At 32.3% G+C, this 21,490-nt stretch overlaps 1 protein-coding gene across 1 annotated transcript in view; it reads right to left on the minus strand.

The window, feature by feature from the left end:
* Positions 1-21,490, minus strand: part of grik2 (glutamate receptor, ionotropic, kainate 2) — a 309,147-nt gene that overhangs the window by 57,425 nt on the left and 230,232 nt on the right. Inside the window, exon 11 of the mRNA XM_056475005.1 lies at positions 19,716-19,939. Coding sequence (XP_056330980.1) covers positions 19,716-19,939 — 224 coding nt within the window. The remainder of the gene's footprint in view (positions 1-19,715; positions 19,940-21,490) is intronic.

Genomic DNA, 21,490 nt, shown 5'->3' on the forward strand with positions numbered 1-21,490 from the left:
TATAAAAATAAGCTACAACTTCGAGCCATGTAGAATATACATGTTCATAACATTTTCTCAACATTTTTTCTCAAAAAAAAAAAACATTCATATCAAAGGCAAGCATAACTATGAGTGCAAATACAAACACTTAACCAATTTAATAACCTGAAAATATATTTTCCATATTCACTTTAGGGTTAAAATTATTATTAAAATTATTAAATGGAGCAATTCATTAGTGATGGGAAGTTCGGATCATTTTACTGACTCGGATCTTTGAGTCTTGTTCATTGAGATGAACGAATCTTTTTTCGAGTCATTTTGTTCAATTTGCCAAAATATTATTTAAATGTTATGAGCTGCTTCCAAACTCATCTACAATAAGGCCTAACGTTGATCTCACTACAATCAAGTCAGAACTAGAATGCTATAAGAAAGAGAAAATAATCATTCTTTGTTTACCTGGTCTTTTGTCTATGATTATGTCAGCTCACCTCTTCTGAAAAGTCTTCAAATTTGAGTGGTTCATTCACGTCGGAAAGACAGTCCCATATAAGCCTAACCAATGCACAGTCTGAGCCAAAAGGAGCCATGATTAGTTCACCTTTCGAGTCTTCTGGTTTTCGAGTCGTTCGTTCATCACGTGACAGCATATAAAGAGAAACCCTAGGACTCAAGAAATGAATGAATCAAATCTTTTTCCGGCTCTGATTGCATATTATTGGCTTCTGTATTTCACATGAAAAAAGAATGACTCAAACACCATAGAAAACTCGAAAAAGGAGCAAATCTTCTACTCCACCAGCTCAAATGTGCTCAAATGAACGAATCACTCCCTGAGAGAACTCATCGTTCTCGAGTCAAACAAAAGATTCGTTCAGAATGAAAGAATCATTCAAGAACAACCCATCACTATATTTCATTATATGCCCAGTTGAAAAGATCATCCACACCCTAAGTCTCGTTCTGCTCCCTCTGTCTCTCTCTCACACACACACACACACACACATTGAGACTTCCCATTTACTCCAGCTAAATATAAGTGACATGGCATTAGTAAAGGTTGATTGGGCGACAATTAAGTATTGTGACCCAATTCTGTTTGTGCTGAAGTGGTGGAATAAAAAAAGCATCCACAGTCATTTATTTCACAGTTGTGCAATCGGGCGCCAAGGAGATTATTTGTCTCAGATATATTTTTATTCTCCAGTAGGACTCTGAAAGAGAATTGATTGACTTTCCAGAGACTAATAGACTACGAAGTGTTTTCTGCATCTATGAGTCTATGAGCAGGATACATCAAGCGCTGCAACAATCATAACGTTTGAATCTGTAAAGGATTGCTGTACTTTTTGTATAGCTTCAAAACACAATATTCTCCAAACATTGACAGACTAAATGGATTCACAAGATCAGGTCAGAGAGAGTCTACAGTTAATGACTCATTGATTCACATGATCAGGTCAAAGTGAGTTTAGTTAATGATTTACGGATTCACATGATCAGATTAGAGTGAGTCTACAGTTAATAACTCACTGATTCACATGACCAGGTCACAGCAAGTCTATAGTTAATGACTCACTGATTCACATGATCGGGTCAGAGTGACTCTGCAGTTAATGACTCACTGTTTCACATAGTCAGGTCTGAGTGAGTGTGCAGTTAATGACTCACTGATTCACATAATCAGGTCAGAGTGAGTCTGCAGTTTATAACTCACTTATTCACATAATCAGGTCAGAGTGAGTGTAGTTAATGACTTACTGATTCACATGACCAGATTAAAGTGAGTCTACAGTTAATGACTCACTGATTCACGTGATCATGTCACAGTGAGTGTAGTTAATGACTCACTGATTCACATGATCGGATTAAAGTGAGTCTATAGGTAATGACTCACTGATTCACATGATCAGGTCAGAGTGAGTCTACAGTTAAATACTCACTGATTCACATGATCAGGTCAGAGTGAGTCTACAGTTAATGACTCACTGATTCACATGACCAGGTCAGAGTGAGTTTACAGTTAGTGACTCACCGATTCGCATGATCAGGTCACAGCGAGTGTAGTTAATGACTCACTGATTCGCATGTTCAGGTCATAGTCAATGTAGTTAATGACTCACTGATTTACATGATTGGATTAAAGTGAGTCTATAGTTAATGACTCACTGAATCACATGGTCAGGTCAGAGTGAGTCTGCAGTTAATGACTCACTGATTCACATGATCAGGTCAGAGTGAGTCTAGTTAATGACTCACTGATTCACATGATCAGATTAAAGTGTGTCTACAGTTAATGACTCACTGATTTACATGATCAGATTAAAGTGAGTCTACAGTTAATAACTCACTGATTCACATGATCAGGTCAGAGTGACTCTACAGTTAATGACTCACTGATTCACATGATCAGGTCAGAGTGAGTCTACAAATAATGACTCACCGATTCACATGATCAGGTCATAGTGAGTGTAGTTAATGACTCACTGATCCACATGATCAGATTAAAGTGAGTCTACAGTTAATGACTCACTGATTCACATAATCAGCTTAAAGTGAGTGTACAGTTAATGACTCACTGATTCACATGATCAGATTAAAGTGAGTCTACAGTTAATAACTCACTGTTTCACATGATCAGGTCAGAGTGACTCTACAGTTAATGACTCACTGATTCACATGGTCAGGTCAGAGTGAATCTACAGTTAGTAACTCACCGATTCACATGATCAGGTCACAGTGAGTGTAGTTAATGACTCACTGATTCACATGGTTAGATTAAAGTGAGTCTACAATTAATGACTCACTGATTCGCATGATCAGGTCATATGGGTGTAGTTAATGACTCACTGATTCACATAATCGGATTAAAGTGAGTCTATAGTTAATGACTCACTGAATCACATGGTCAGGTCAGAGTGACTCTGCAGTTAATGTCTCACTGATTCACATGATCAGGTCAGTGTGAGTCTGCAGTTAATGACTCACTGATTCACATGATCAGGTCAGTGTGAGTCTGCAGTTAATGACTCACTGATTCACATGATCAGGTGAGTATGGTTAATGACTCACTGATTCATATGATCAGATTAAGGTGAGTCTACAGTTAATAACTCACTGATTCACATAATATTTTTAGTTTATATTTATTTATTTATTTATTTATTTATTTATTTATTTATTTATTTATTTATTTATTTATTTATTTCCCTTTGGGCTTGCGTACAATTAAAACTGAGCACTTTACTCTTTCACTGAAGTCATATTTTGTTAGGACATCTGTACTCAAGTGCTTTTCATCCACCACTGCCTATTTGTGATGCAATTCTGAGTACATCCGATCTATAAACTTGCTCACACACGACTGCGGGCCCAGACCTCTCATCCTCAGGGTCTTTGAGCAAGTTCACACAATCGTGTTTCTGTAAAGCCAATTACTAACGGCAAATCTAGCATGGACACTTGTGATGGACTGAAGCGTGTGATGAACAGCCTGTATCCGCGGCTTAACCTGCTGCTGCGGGAAACGTCAGTCGCCCGTTAGCTGTCAGTTTGATCCAATTATACTGACCTTCTGTTATCTCCGGTCATCTGCACTGCTGAGGGAACATTTGGAGCAAGGTCAACATCAAGAGATAAACGGAGGCTTACAAAACGTTGACGCCTCTGGGAAGAACAATGGTGGCATTTTATTTATTTATTTATTTTATATAGAAAGGCATCGCGATCGCACACCTGATAACTGATCTGGAAGACTGATGTATTTAAATACTGATGGTATTTGGCATCAAGAACACTGAGGTCATGTTGTTGAGCTAACATACGATTCAATAAGGTACTGTAACAACATGAGGATCCATTGCTAATCAATACACTAGCATAGATTTCACAGACTGACTGCATGTTCAGCATTGGATTTACTGGGGTTTGCTCTTAAGAGATGTCTAAAGCACTCTGTAGTATTCCAATGTCAACCATGAGCTCCTTTAAATTCCTAAATTAGTATGTTTTGGAATAAATAAACAGATGATAGTTGGCGGTTCATTCTGTTGTGGAAACCACTGATAATCAGGGACTAAGCCAAAGGAAAATGAATGAATTCACATAAAATCTAAATAAATTAATTTAATTTAATTTTAGATTATATGTTTAATTATATTTATTTAAGCTCAACCTTTCGCATTTTTTTAATAATTTTTGAGCACAAATCATTAATAGTATTTTTTATTTTTTTGCAAAATTGTAAGGTTTGTGTTTAGAAATACAAAAAAGGGTAGTCAGTCAGTGTTGTAATTGTTAATTAAAAATATTACAAGGCGCATATTTATTAGATTATATGACACTGAAATAAAAATGTATGTATTTTACAAGTTTAAGTATTACATCTTCTAACTAAAACAAAGCTAAATGTAACGATTTAGATGTAAGTATGAAAGAAAATAAATAAGTAAATAAGAAAGTAAATAAGAAAGTAAATAAGTATATAAGTAAATAAGTATATAAGTAAATACATATATAAGTAAATATATAAGTAAATAAGTAAATAAATACGTAAATAAGTATACAAGTAAAATATATAAGTAAATAAATAAGTAAATAAGTATATAAGTAAATAAGTAATAAAGTAGCAAATAGATAAGTAAATAAGCAAATATGTAAGTATATAAGTAAATAAGTAAATAAGTATACAAGTAAAAATATATAAGTAAATAAATAAGTAAATAAGTAAGTATTTAAGGAAATATGTAAGTACATAACTAGTTAAATAAGTACATAAATAAGTAAATATTTAAGTATATAAGTAAATACGTGAGTAATTAAGTAGTAAATAGATAAGTAAATTAGCAAATATGTAAGTATATAAGTAAATAAGTAAATAAATAAGTAAATAAATAAGTAAATAAGTAAATAACTAAATAAGTAAATAAGTAAATACATAAATGGGTAAATAAGTTAATATATAAGTAAATATTTAAGTAAATAAGTAAATAACTAAATAAGTAAATAAGTCAGTCAATAAGTAAATAAGTAAATACATAAATGAGTAAATAAGTAAATATATAAGTAAATATTAAAGTAAATAAGTCAGTAAATGAATAAGTAAATATGTAAGTAAATAAGTAGGTAAATAAATACATAAATAAGTAAATATACAAGTAAATAAGCAAATAAATAAGGAAATAAGTAAGTAATAAAGTAGCAAATAGATAAGTAAATAAGCAAATATGTAGGTATATAAGTAAATAAGTATACAAGTAAAAATAAATAAGTAAATAAATAAGTAAATAAGTAAGTATTTAAGGAAATATGTAAGTAAATAACTAGTTAAATAAGTACATAAATAAGTAAATATTCAAGTATATAAATAAATAAGTAATTAAGTAGTAAATAGATAAGTAAATAAGCAAATATGTAAGTATATAAGTAAATAAGTAAATAAATAAGTAAATAAATAAGTAAATAAGTAAATAACTAAATAAGTAAATAAGTCAGTCAATAAGTAAATACATAAATGAGTAAATAAGTAAATATATAAGTAAATATTTAAGTAAATAAGTAAGTAAATGAATAAGTAAATAAGTAAATAAGTACATAAATAAGTAAATATGTAAGTATATAAGTAAATAAGCAAGTAAATAAATAAGTAAATAAGTAAATATGTAAGTAAATAAGTAGGTAAATAAATACATAAATAAGTAAATATGTAAGTATACAAGTAAATAAGCAAATAAATAAGTAAATAAGTAAGTATATAAGGAAATAAGTAAATAAGTAAGCATTTTTTACAGTATAAGTAAATACATTTAATTCAAAACTCATCTGTTGTATATGTTAATTCTCAGGTAAGTGTATGTAAAATACTTCTAAGAGCAAAACAGTTGAAATGATTTTTGTGGTGTTTTTTTCTTTCCATCCCCTTCCCTCGTATAGCCTCGGAGTTAATTATCTAGTCAGCTCCACACAGCAGTCTGGTAAATCATCCTAAGTGCAGCCCATTTAGAAGCATATTCCACCTGGAAATGAGTGGGATCTGATAAGCACTTGCCCAGGCTGCTGAAAGCATTACTCATCCTGTGAGGAGCACAGATCTTTTCGTTACGCATGCTTGGCTTTTCTCACCGCACTGAGGACAACGCTTCATTAGTGATGTTTACTAAGAAAAGCACTGCTACAAATATTGTTCATACTTTCGTTTAGGGATTTGAAGAAGCTCCAAAAGCCTCAGAATTAAACTCCGGTGCGCAACTCATCCTGCTTACTTGAATCGGTCTGCTCATTAAGGAGAGGTGTGCTATAAATACTGCATACAGTTAAAGACAAAAAAAAAATCCAGTGTGATGAATAATGTGTGAATGAATGATTGAACAAATACGTGAACGAATACATTATTGAATTAACAAATCAACATGAATGCACGGATGGATGGATGAATGAATGAATGAATAAACAACTGAACAAATTGATGAATTAATACATGAATACATGAATGAACAAATTATTAAATGAATGCATAGATGGGTGAATGGATAAATAAATAATCAAATTGATGAATACATTAATGAATGAATAAATGATTGATTTAATTAATGAATTAATGATGAATTAATGAATTATTAAATTAATACATTAATGAATTAACAAATGAATGAATGAATACATAAATACATAAAGGAACAAATTAATAAATGAAAACATGGATGAATGAATGAATGAATTAATTAATAGATACATTAATGAATTAACAAATGACGACGACGCAGTGGCGCAGTAGGTAGCGCTGTCGCCTCACAGCAAGAGGGTCGCTGGTTCAAGCCTCGGCTGGGTCAGTTGGCATTTCTGTGTGGAGTTTGCATGTTCTCTCTGTGTTCGCGTGGGTTTCCTCCAGATGCTCCGGTTTCCCCCACAGTCCAAAGATATGCGGTACAGGTGAGTTGGGTAGGCTAAATTGCCCGTAGTGTACGTGTGTGAATGAGTGATGGGTTGCGGCTGGAAGGGCATCCGCTGCATAAAACGTGCTGGATAAGTTGACAGTTGAATGAATTAACAAATGAATGCACTGATTAATGAATGAATGAATGAAGGAATGAATTAAAGAATTAATTAATGAACGAACGAATGGACAAATGAATGGACGAATATAGGACGAATGAATGAATGCACTGATTGATGAATTAATACATGAACAAATGAACAAATGAACGAATGAATGGATGAATGAATGAATTAATTAATTAATGTATGAATAAAAGACGTCATGAATAAATACATAAATGAATGAATAAATAAATGAATGAATCAATACATGAACAAATGAATGAATGAACAAACTAATGAACGGATGAATGAATGAATGAATGACTAAATGAATGAAAGACTGCATAAATAAATACATAAATGAATGAATAAATAAATAAATTAATCTATACATGAACAAATGAACAAATGAATGAATGAACAAACTAATGAATGAATGAATGAATGAATTAACGAACAAATGAATGAATTAATGAATGAAAGACTGCATGAATAAATACATAAATGAATGAATAAATAAATGAATTAATCAATACATGAACAAATGAACAAATAAATGAATGAACAAACTAATGAATGAATGAATGAATGAATGAACGAACAAATGAATTAATGAATGAATGAAAGACTGCATGAATAAATACATAAATGAATGAATAAATAAATGAATTAATCAATACATGAACAAATGAACGAATGAATGAATGAACAAACTAATGAATGACTGAATGAATGAATGAACGAACAAATGAATTAATGAATGAATGAAAGACTGCATGAATAAATACATAAATGAATGAATAAATAAATGAATTAATCAATACATGAACAAATGAACGAATGAATGAATGAACAAACTAATGAATGACTGAATGAATGAATGAACGAACAAATGAATGAATGAATGAATGAATGAATGAAAGACTGCATGAATAAATACATAAATGAATGAATAAATAAATGAATTAATCAATACATGAACAAATAACTGAACAAACAAATGAATGAATGAAAGACTGAATAAATGATCAAATTAATGAAGGACATTATCTTATGAATTGAACTTAAATCCTATATTTCACGCCATTCTCTTCAAACAATCACATGCTTCATTCTTTTTTAGTACGCTTTCTCACAATCCAATCCATTTACATAACAGTAAATTACATAAAATGTCTAGAATCACATTTCAGGCCTTTGTTTTACTTAGTAAAATTGAATATAGAAATATAATAAACATGTTTCCACTTTTCAACAGTGCGGTGGATCAATTAAAGGGTAATTAAAGGATGACTTAGGGTGCCTTGCTTAATATTTATATACTATGTATTACTTATTATTACTTCATTGCGCAAAAGACGGGGTATTATTATATGTAATGATAAGATATGCTTGCCTTTGATACAAATATGTTGTGGTATCATGTATGGTACCACTTTACTTGAAGAGATGTTCATAAGACTGTCATGAAACCTTTATAATCAGGACCTAACCCACATTGTGAATGTGAATGAGATTTCATGTATGCTTATGACAACTGTCATTAAGTGTTTAATTGAAATGCAAAGATGACACTGTCTGTTTTGACAACTTGACATAAACAAATACATCACAAACGTTTTTTTTTTGGACAACTTGACCTTCCCAAGACAACAAAACTTGTCATAAATATGTCATAAACATGACTGTCGTGAAGCATTATAACTGTGCATATTTTTCTGATCATGCTTTGACTGAATTTGTCATTAAACATCTCATTTTGAACAGCATCGTTCATATTTAAATGACATTTTATTGACAAATTAAGCTTGTGCCACTGTATGAGGTCAACAAATAGTAATGACGCTGTTATAAATCTCCTGACTCATTTAAAACGGCTTCATGACAGTCATGTTTATGACAGATTTATGACATCTCAGTAATGACACGACAGCTTGTAATGTATTTATGTGAAGTTGCCATAACAAACAATGCAATCTTCGCATTTAAAATGATACAACCAAGCAAATGACACTTAATAACAGTTGTCATATGGATAACATCTCATTCACACTCCTTCATGATCATAAAGGTTTCATGGCAGTCTTACGAACACCCTTTCAAGTATAGTATATCAACCGATTTGAATGTTATCACTTGATTGAATGGGTGTTATTAGTGGTTATCAGCTGATAGATATGGGCCAGTTGGGGCCTTCTGCACCTACTAGGCTCAGAAAGCTGTTATCATCCATCCACTTGGTTAATCAGCTATAGATCACATAGGGCTTCAGCTTAAAGAGCCCTTAAAGAAGTTAGAGAGCCCCTATTTTGAATAATAAAGGGATCATATTTTGGTTTTAGGGGTCTCCAACAACAAGCTGATCTGCATGCAAGGTCAAAAAACACTTTCAATGTCTTATAATATGAATTTATGTTTACCTAATTATTCAAAAGACTACCATATGATTTGTTCAACAGTTCATTTCTTGACCCAGTTGAGCGATGACCCAGTCTGTTGTGATTGGTCGACTGTGTTTAGCGCGAGACTATGTTATGAAGTAGCAGAGAGTATGTGAGAGCCCAATGCAGAAATGCATTAAAGCAATGCAGTTAAACACCAGCATATTACTCTACTCCTAATGCTAACCCCAAGTATTAACAACAACACACATTCAGAATTAATACACACAGTGGCAAAAGTTGAACCATATTGAAAATTGACCACGTCGCACTTGTGTAGGAATTGCTGATGGTGGCCATAGCAAAGGCAAACAGCAGAGGATCGCGAGTTCAGAAACGCATTTGAATCGGTAAAGGAAGAAGCACGCGTCACGTTTTTAACGTAGTTTTGGACACAATATGTGAACAGCCCCATACAGATTTAACCTGAGAGACACAGTACAAGCACTGATCTATAATAGATAACTCAATACAAGCCACGCGGGGTGATTACAACACACAATTACACACGTTTTGCAAACTACACAAAACGAGGCAACAATTTTAAACACACTTACATGTTATGATGCAGAGGAAGAAGAAACTGGTCCATTTGAACTGTAAAAGTTACTAACACGGCGACGCAGTGGCGCAGTAGGTAGTGCTGTCGCCTCACAGCAAGAAGGTCGCTGGTTCGAGTCTCGGCTGGGTCGGTTGGCGTTTCTGTGTGGAGTTTGCATGTTCTCCCTGCGTTCGCGTGGGTTTCCTCCAGGTGCTCCGGTTTCCCCCACATTCCAAAGACATGCGGTACAGGTGAGTTGGGTAGGCTAAATTGTCCGTAGTGTATGAGTGTGTGTGGATGTTTCCAAGAGATTGGTTACGGCTGGAAGGGCATCCGCAGCGTAAAACAAATACTGGATAAGTTGGCGGTTCGTTCCGCTGTGGCGACCCCAGATTAATAAAGGGACTAAGCCGACAAGAAAATGAATGAATGAAGTTACTGACAAAGTTCCTGTCTGAAAAAAGTTCCATACATAATAGTCTCTGCTGCTCCTTGCTTTAAGAGCAAACGGCCGATTGGCTACACTGTGGTGTTGTTGTAAAAAAGAGAATTTTAACCCTTTATTCCCCACAGCCGAATCTCCATCTGTCAGTGATCATCATCTTCACGTCATGATCAGTCCTGTGATCCCCGTGCTCCGCTAGTGTCTGAAGGGAAAGGCTCGTTCACGTTATACCGGAACTGGAACTACATATTTGGTGATGTACCCTGTCGACGTTGATGTATTCAAGCAAAAGATCCGAACTTAACACAATTCATTCATTCGACTCTGAGTCGACAATTTCAATAAAGAATCAATAATTTTCATTACAGATTTACACACTACAGTTGACCTTGCAGTGTGACCTTTCACTTCCACTGCAGTTACACACTGCATGGAAGATCATTTTTAAAAACCCATAATAGGGGCTCTTTAAGTTTCCCATTAACTGTATATTATCGTCTACCCCTACCCCAACCAACACAGTAATGTAAAAACAGATCTGGATCTGGAATCTTCTCTATTAGTACAGCTGATTAACCACAACAATTATTTAGATTATTTCAAGAGTTCACACTTAGCTGATGATTGATTATAAAGCTTGTTTGGCATGCTGTCCCAGCAGAGAGCCCTGAGCTAATAAGATCCTCAAGCCTGGGGCTTCCTCCCGTTTGCAGGGCGAGAGCGGAGTTTGAGCTCAGGTAGATCTCGAGAACCACCCCCCCCCTCTCCTGCTGCTGCTTAAGGATTGCTATGAGGGTGTGCTGCTGGTGGAATTTGACTATGGTGCTGATTTGGTTTAGTCAGTTTACTTATGTCTCATGTTTTGGACTTTGGGAGGAAACCGGAGGACCCGGGGAAAACCCACGCGAGCACGGGGAGAACATAAACTCCACACAGAAATGCCAACTGGCCGGGTAGAGAACCGAACTGGAGGCATTCTTGCTGTGAGGCAACAGTGCTAGCCACTGGGCCACCGTGCTGCCCTATAGAGGAAAAAAGAGGAGGAGAGGGGGTGGAAGGGGTGATTCTTCAAGACGAAGATGATTAAGGTAAGATGCTTTGGTTATTTATACTGAGTTAGGATCGTCTGATTGGTGGATCGTACATTACCTTGACTCTGGGCCTGCCGTGTCAATCATAAGCATGTGATCCTCTCGAAATTAGTTTAACTATAAAATTTCTCATTAATTATATTTTATTATTGTCTACCCCTCCCCCAACCCTTAAACTAATGTGAATACAGTAATTATACTGAGTATTATTTATGTTATTTATAAATTACTCAATAAATTATATTTTATTAACGTCTACTCCTACACCAACCCTTAAACTAATGTGAATACAGTAATTATACTGAGCATATTTTAATAAATTACTCAATAAATTATATTTTATTAACGTCTACCCCAACTCCAACACTTAAACTAATGTAAAAACAGTAATTATACAGAGTATTATGTATGTTATTTATTAAATTACTGAATAAATTATATTTTATTAAAGTCTACCCCTACTCCAACCCTTAAACTAATGTAAAAACAGTAATTATACAGAGTATTATGTATGTTATTTATTAAATTACTGAATAAATTATATTTTATTAACATCTACACCTCCCCCAACCCTTAAACTAATGTAAAAACAGTAATTATACTGAGTATTATGCATGTTATTTATTAAATTACTCTATAAATTATATTTTATTAATGTCTACCCCCACCCAAACCCTAAACCCAACCATCACAGTAATGTAAAAACAGATCTGGATCTGGAGTCTTTGCTATTATTATAGCTGATTAACCATGTTGATGGATGATAACAGCCTTCTGAGCTTACTAGTAGGCGCAGAAGGCCCCTACTAGCCCATATCTATCAGCTGATAACCACTAATAATGCCCATTACATTCAAAGCGGGTGAGTGTATTCACCACATTCATTCACAGATTTATTTGAAGACTGCATTTGAAACAACCGTGTGATTTTCAGCCACGTTTGCTTTATGGCAAACGCCGAAAACCAAAAGTGTGACTCGTTTAAAACGGAGACTTGTTTCATCACCTGCTTTCGCAGAATAGAGGGAGAGAAAAAACAACAAGAACAACAACTTCTGATATGCATTACAGATTCCGAGAAGAGGATAAATATTTGACTTTCATACTGTGCCCAGAAGGAAGGTTTCTAAATACTGCATGGTGAGAAAAAAAAAGCCTTAGGAAGCCCTCCACCAGTCCCCATTATGTCACCCTGTGATCTCTTTCTCTCTCGCTCTGTCTTTCGCTCGCACACGCAGACACGTTCGCTGCATATATATCGGCTTTAGAGCGCACATACAAAAAGCAGTCGCACATGCACACATAAAGAAATGTGTACACAGAGACAAACACATAAACACGGTAAGGCTTGTGTTAGGTCTTCTCAGCTGTGTGTTTCTGTTAAAGCATGCCATTGTTCTATTATTATTATGTATATTTGTACTAGACGGCTCTAGTTGAGGAATGGAAAGGTGAACACTTACCCACAATTAACATGAGTGCAGTTATACGGTGAAAGGTGCATATTCTGAACCAACTTAGATGGCAGTTGTAGCTTGTTATAAACTTGTGTGATCATATTGCCAGTAACATTTAAAGAAAAAGAAAAAAAAAAGAAAGCACAGATGCATTAACCATAAAACTCTTGGCTCGGACCAGCTAAACGTGATCAACCCGAGAGCTCTAGGGTTAAAACAAGGCCTTTTCTTTGGATTTCTCCACACCATCCTTCAAATGACGACCGATGGAAAGTAACAGTGCCAGAGGAAATGAGTTTGTACCATTATTATAGCTCAGATAGATAGATAGATAGATAGATAGATAGATAGATAGATAGATAGATAGATAGATAGATAGATAGATAGATAGATAGATAGATAGATAGATAGATAGATAGATAGATAGATAGATAGATAGATAGATAGATAGATAGATAGATAGATAGATAGATAGATAGATAGATAGATAGATAGATAGATAGATAGATAGATAGATAGATAGATAGATAGATAGATAGATAGATAGATAGATAGATAGATAGATAGATAGATAGATAGATAGATAGATAGATAGATAGATAGATAGATAGATAGATAGATAGATAGATAGATAGATAGATAGATAGATAGATAGATAGATAGATAGATAGATAGATAGATAGATAGATAGATAGATAGATAGATAGATAGATAGATAGATAGATAGATAGATAGATAGATAGATAGATAGATAGATAGATAGATAGATAGATAGATAGATAGATAGATAGATAGATAGATAGATAGATAGATTTGTATTACTCCAAAACACATTTTGGTAACATTTTACCTGAAGAGGTGTTCATAAGACTGTTATGAAACCTTTATAATCATGACATGACATGTGATGAATGTGAATGAGATGTTATTAAGTGATTTCCTCAGTTTTGTCATTGTTAATGCAAAGATGACATTGTTTGTTATGACAACTTGACATTACCAAGACAACATACTGTAACCTGTCATAAATCTGTCATAAACATGATTGTCATGAGGCATTATAATTGCGTCGTTAATATTTTTTCTGATGACATTTTCAGTGTAATAAACTGTGATTAAAATGTTTCACGTCAAATCATTTTATAAGAGCATTATTAATATTTAATGACATTTTAATGACAAATTCAATTGATGACATATTTATAATGGCTTCATGACAATCATGTTTATGACAGATTTATGACAAGTTTTGGTGTCTTGGTAATGTCAAGTTGTTATGACAAAGACAACAGGTTGCATTTTTATGTCAGTTGTTAGAACAGACAATGTCATCTTTGCATTTAAAATGCCATAACTGAGCACTTAATAAGACTTCATGACAGTTGTTATAAGCATGCATAATAGTGCGAGTGGACAATATTTTGTAGCATTATTATGGCTCTAATAAACTAATAAATAGAAGATTTTGATTCTGCCAAAATAAGTTTTGGTAATATTTTACTTGAAGAGGTGTTCATAAGACTGTCATGAAACCTTTATAATCATGACATGACACATGTGATGAATATGAATGAGGTGTTATTAAGTGTGATTTCCTCATTTTTGCCATTGTTAATGCAAAGATGACATTGCTTGTTATGACAGCTTGACATTACCAAGACAACATACTGTAACCTGTCATAAATCTGTCATAAACATGATTGTCATTAGGCATTATAATTGCGTCGTTAATATTTTATCTGATGACATTTTCAGTGTAATAAACTGTAATTAAAATGTTTCACGTCAAATCATTTTATAAGAGCATTATTAATATTTAATGACATTTTAATAACAAATTCAATTGATGACATATTTATAATGGCTTTATAACAATCATGTTTATGACAGATTTATGACAAGTTTTGGTGTCTTGGTAATGTCAAGTTGTTATGACAAAGACAAAAACAGGTTGCATTTTTTATGTCAAGTTGTTAGAACAGACAATGTCATCTTTGCATTTAAAATGCCATAACTGAGCGATTAATAAGACTTTATGACAGTTGTTATAAGCATGCATAATAGTGCGAGTGGACAAGATTTTGTAGCATTATTATGGCTCTAATAAACTAATAAATAGAAGATTTTGATTCTGCCAAAATAAGTTTTGGTCATATTTTACTTGAAGAGGTGTTCATAAGACTGTCATGAAACCTTTATAATCATGACATGACACGTGATGAATATGAATGAGATGTTATTAAGTGTGATTTCCTCATTTTTGTCATTGTTAATGCAAAGATGACATTGCTTGTTATGACAACTTGACATTATCAAGACAACATACTGTAACCTGTCATAAATCTGTCATAAACATGATTGTCATTAGGCCATATAATTGCGTCGTTAATATTTTTTCTGATGACATTTTCAGTGTAATAAACTGTATTTGGGATTAAAATGTTTCACGTCAAATCATTTTATAAGAGCATTATTAATATTTAATGACATATTTATAATGGCTTCATGACAATCATGTTTATGACAGATTTATGACAAGTTTTGGTGTCTTGGTAATGTCAAGTTGTTATGACAAATACAACAGGTTGCATTTTTATGTCAGTTGTTAGAACAGACAATGTCATCTTTGCATTTAAAATGCCATAACTGAGCACTTAATAAGACTTTATGACAGTTGTTATAAGCATGCATAATAGTGCGAGTGGACAATATTTTGTAGCATTATTATGGCTCTAATAAACTAATAAATAGAAGATTTTGATTCTGCCAAAATAAGTTTTGGTCATATTTTACTTGAAGAGGTGTTCATAAGACTGTCATGAAACCTTTATAATCATGACATGACACATGTGATGAATATGAATGAGGTGTTATTAAGTGTGATTTCCTCATTTTTGTCATTGTTAATGCAAAGATGACATTGCTTGTTATGACAACTTGACATTACCAAGACAACATACTGTAACCTGTCATAAATCTGTCATAAACATGATTGTCATGAGGCATTATAACTGTATTGTGAATATTTTATGATCTCGTTTTCACTGTATTTGTGATTAAAATATCTCTTGTCAAATCAATTTAAGAGTGTCCTTAATATTTACTGATTTGTTGTCTTGATAATGTCAAGTTCTCATGACAACGACAAAAACAGGTTGTGATGTATTTGTTTAAGTAAAGTTGTCATAACAATGTCATCTTTGCATTTAAAATGACATAACTGAGCGCTTAATAAAACTTAATGACAGTTGTTATAAGCATGCACAAAAAAACATTCACATTAATGATTATAAAGGTCTTATGAACACTCCAAGTAAAGTGTAACAGACATTTTCACCTTAGTTTGAACAGAAACAGTGTATAAAGTCAAACACGATGCATTTTTAATGGAAACACTGAAGGTCTAATGGAAGGAAAGACCAATCGCATTTTGTAATTATGGGATGGATGAGTTGGATGGTTGCCTAGCAACTAATAGTTCAAATTGTGATAGTCAAATGTCAGCCGCACTACCTCATGTGAGATCAAGACTTTAAAAAATTAAATATTGCATGCAAGTCTCCCTCCTGTCTCAATCCAACTCTATTTATTTATTAATTTACTTATATGTATTTTCTTGTATCTTATGTATAAATCTGACAATGAAAGGGCTGGGGAATATAATTAAGTCTCTACTTAGTTTCAGAGCAAATAACATTAGTGTTAGTTAGAGAAAACAACTGTGTGTGAGTTCTATACTGTAAAACATATTAATTCACAGTTTCTGTATTTATGACTCACAGGTGTTGTTTTTTGGTTTATTTATGGTTGTGAATTGCATTATCGGGTGTTGATCTCTGCTCTGTCGACTTTTGATGCTGAAAATTCAACTCTACAGTTTAACAAAGTGACTTTTATTAACATTTTAGGAGTTTTAAATAATAATAATGCATGAGAAAATATATATGGAGAAACAAAACACCAGAAAATGTGCTGGCGGTTTATTACATGGTTTTTGTAGCATAATACACAACGCTATTCCATACAATGAAGCATTTTAAACTTTTTTAAAGTCCCTTTTTTGAACTTTTCAAGGTAAATACGTTTTTGGAAGAAAGATCGCGAGAGAGAGATCCCATAATGCAACTAAAATAAATGGAGAAAATGTATTTAAACATGGGAAAACTGTTAATTTAGGATATTTTTGGAATTTCTGGATATTTTTACAGTGTATCTTGACCAATACTGCTGTGTGTAATGACCTAATGCATATATTACAACACCAACCCAGACAATATAGCACTTTAAACTATTAAAAATGTTCATAAAAGTCACTTTTTCTTACTTAAGCGTTAATAAACATTGTTGGATGAAAGATAAAGGTCTCAATATGCAATTCAAAAGCATCAATAAATGGGGGGAAATAAAAATGTTAACAATTTATTCACAAAATATGTAAAAACTGCTCATTTAGGAATATTTTTTGCAGTGCAGGTTGAATGGATTCAAGTGTGATATGCAAATGTACAAAATATGTGTGTGTGCATATGTGTGTTTAGCAATAGGTTGTCCTAAAATGTCTGTTTCCATAGGAATTGCGAAGCAGGATGTGGAAAAACCCAACGAGAAAAGAAAGGTATACAAACTAGACACAGTAAGGACAGCGAGGGATGGGGAGAGGATTGCGTTTCACACCAGAAAATGCCTCAATCTCACTCTCTTTCTCACACACACACACACATGCGCGCACTTGAACACTTCCTATTTTCTGTCTTTCACACACAGTGTTGAAGCTGTGATTTTGCATCTATGCTATCTTGTGCTATCTCGCATTATCTCATGAGAGGCACACACTGTAGCTCTTCAACATCAAAACCAAAGCAATGTTTCTCATGTGTATTCACTGTATGTGCTTGTGTGTGTGTGTGTGTGTGTGTGTGTGTTTCTTCTTTCTCTCTCTAAAATGAATGCCTTAACTCTTTGTTATCTCCTATTCACACCTGCAGGAACTCACTGAGGCTTCATCATGTAAATATTGTGAGTGGGATTCAGAAGTCTTGAAGGAATAGTTAACCTATTCCTTAAGTCATCATTTACTCAAACTCATGCCATTCCAATTCTGTCAAACTTTCCCATGGAAGATTTAAAAATATATATAAAATAAGTGAAAACTAAAGCAGGCTCTTTCATTGAGAAGTGATGGAGGTTGGGTTGACGAAATAAAAAATAAAATAAACACACACACACACACACATGCACGCCCGCACGCAGGGGTGGATTTAGTGATCTTGGGGCCCTAAGCAATTCCAGCCATAGGGCCCAAGTCCTGAAATGCACCCTTTCTACTTTAATAAAATGTTTATTTATATTACTCAATCTTCTTTTCGACATTTGAAATGAATGCAATCTTAATATTTTAAATGATTAGATTTCTTAAAATGAATTTACAACTAAAAATAATAAATATACTTTTGTTTATGTAATTTTACTGCTGGACTGCTCCATGATGATATTTTATTTTGTAATATTATTATCATTATTATTATTATTATTATTATTATTATTATTATTATTATTATTATTATTACATACATATTATATTTGATTGTATATTAAATAACATTTAATTACGTTAAAATTGTATTTGTAACTCTCACCATACAAAATATGTTAGAAAACGATGTTATATATAGTTTTATAGGTATAATTTATACTTCTAGATATTTAATTGGGGCCCCCAGATTTCCTGGGACCCTAAGTGGCCGCTTACTTTGCTCATTGGTTAAATCCGTCCCTGCCCGCACACATGCACACAACACAATAAAAAATAAAATAAAATAAAATAAAATAAAATAAAATAAAATAAAATAAAATAAAATAAAATAAAATAAAATAAAATAAAATAAAATAAAATAAAATAAAATAAAATAAAATAAAAATAAAATCTTACAGATTCGGAAAACAAACAAAACAAAACAAAACAAAACAAAACAAAACAAAACAAAACAAAACAAAACAAAACAAAACAAAACAAAACAAAACAAAACAAAACAAAACAAAACAAAACACACACAAAAAAAAAAAATAATTTTTAAAAATCCATAAAATAAAATTTTACAGATTGCAAAAAAAAAAGAAAAATGAAAAAAAAATAATAAATAAATTAAATTGAATTAGAAAAATAATTAAAAAATAAAATAAATAAAAAATACATAAAATCTTACATACTTGGAAGACAAAATAAAATAAAATAATAAAATAATAATAAAATTAATAAATAAATTTAATTAAATTAAATTAAACAAAATTAAAAATAATTAAAATAAAATAAACAAATAATAAAAAATTAATTAAATAAATAAATAAATAAATAAAATCCTACTTACTTGGAACACAATACAAAATAAAATGTAATATAAAAAAATAAAATAAAATAAAATAAAAAAAAATTAAAACAAAATGAAAAATAAAATAAAATGAAAAATAAAATAAAATAAAATAAAATAAAATAAAAAAAATAAAAAAATAAAAATAAAATAAAATAAAATGAAAAAATCCTACAGACTTGGAACACAATTAAAGCGACTAAATAATGACTTAATATTCAATTTACAGCAAACTATTCCTTTATGACCACTATTATTAAAACTTGCAAAGTGTGAAAAGGTTAATGAGATGAGCTCATGATGTATGGTACAGTAATGTCTATATAAATATATACATATGTGATTGGTATGTTACCTGGCTATGACAAACAGCACACAACTGACACCCAAGTAAGCGAGCAGAATATACATCCAGATGTCGGGGGACAGGGGGTTGAGAAAGGAGAAGACCCCCGGGTTGGTGCCGTTGGGTTTTCGGTACAGTATACTTATCCCCAGCGTCATGAAGGGTTTGGAAAAGTCGATGACCTTCTCCCGCACGTATGTGATGGCCAGTGGCGCCACTGCAAGATCAGCTTTCTGCCAACAAATAAAAAAAAAGAAAGAAAGAGGGATAGGCTGTAAATCAGGGGCCGAGCAGAAGCATTTAGAGGAAATCAAATTAAGAAAACAGGGCTTTTACACATCACACACTCTGCCCCACAGCATTTAAGAGGAAATTTAAAGCCCTCTCGTGGACTCTCGTGATTTACCTGCTACTGTTTCAGCACTTACTAAAGCCTGAACTGATTTACTGGGTCTAAGGGACCAGCCGGTGCGCTCAACCGAACACCCTCTCTCAGCTATAGCCATAACGAGACACGGAAAAATGAAAATAGCAGTTATGAAGGAAGGAAAATGAAGGGGGGATAAAGGTCTTGTGCAGGTCTGGCTCACTGTCAGAAGCTGAAAATAGCAAGGCCAGTTACTTTGGAGCAAAAATTTATTATTACTTTGGAGCAAAATGTGATTATATTATTATTATGGAGCAAAAACAAGTGATTATTAATAATTTGGTGCAAAATATGAATATTAATACTTTGGAGGAAAATGTGATTATTATATTGGGGAAAAATGTGATTATTAATTATTTGGAGCAAATTGTGATTATTATTTTGGAGCAGAATTTTATTATTAATACTATTTTGGAGCAACATTTGATTATTAATACTTTGGAGCAAAATGTGATTATTATTATTATTATTATGGAGCAAAAACAAGTAATTAGTAATAATTTGGTGCAAAATATGATTATTAATACTTTGGAGCAAAATTTGATTAATATTTTGGTGAAAATGTGTTCATTCATAGTTTGGAGCAAAATATGATTTTTAATACTTGAGCTAAATTTGATTATTATTATTCTGGAGAAAAATTTGATTATTATTTTGGTGCAAAATGTGTTCATTCATAGTTAGGAGTAAAATATGATTTTTAATACTTGAGCTAAATTTGATTATTATTATTCTAGAGCAGAATATGATTGTTATTTTGGAGCAAAATTGTATTATTAATATTTTGGAGAAATGTGATTATTATTACTTTGGTGCAAAATTTGATTATTAATATACTTAAGCAAAATTTGATTAATATTTTGGAGCAAATTATGATTATTAATATTCTGGAGCAAAATGTGATTAATGTTTTGGAGCAAAATTGTTTTATTAATATTATTTTGGAGCAAAATTTGATTATTACTTTTGAGCAAAATGTGATTATATAATTATTATGGAGCAAAAACAAGTGATTATTAATAATTTGGTGCAAAATATGATTATTAATACTTTGGAGAAAATTTTGATTATTATCTTGGGGAAAAATTTGATTATTATTTTGGAGCTGAATTTTATTATTAATACTACTTTGGAGCAACATTTTATTATTAATACTTTGGAGCAAAATGTGATTATTATTATGGAGCAAAAACAAGTGATTATTAATATTTTGGTGCAAAATTTGACTATTAATACTTTGGAGAAAAAATAGATTTTTTTGTTGCAAAATTTGATTAATATTTTGGAGTGACGCTGTGGCGCAGTAGGTAGTGCTGTCGCCTCACAGCAAGAAGGTCGCTGGTTCGTGCCTTGGCTG

This window comes from Danio aesculapii, chromosome 16 (genome assembly GCF_903798145.1).
Source record: "Danio aesculapii chromosome 16, fDanAes4.1, whole genome shotgun sequence".
Lineage (NCBI taxonomy): Eukaryota > Metazoa > Chordata > Actinopteri > Cypriniformes > Danionidae > Danio > Danio aesculapii.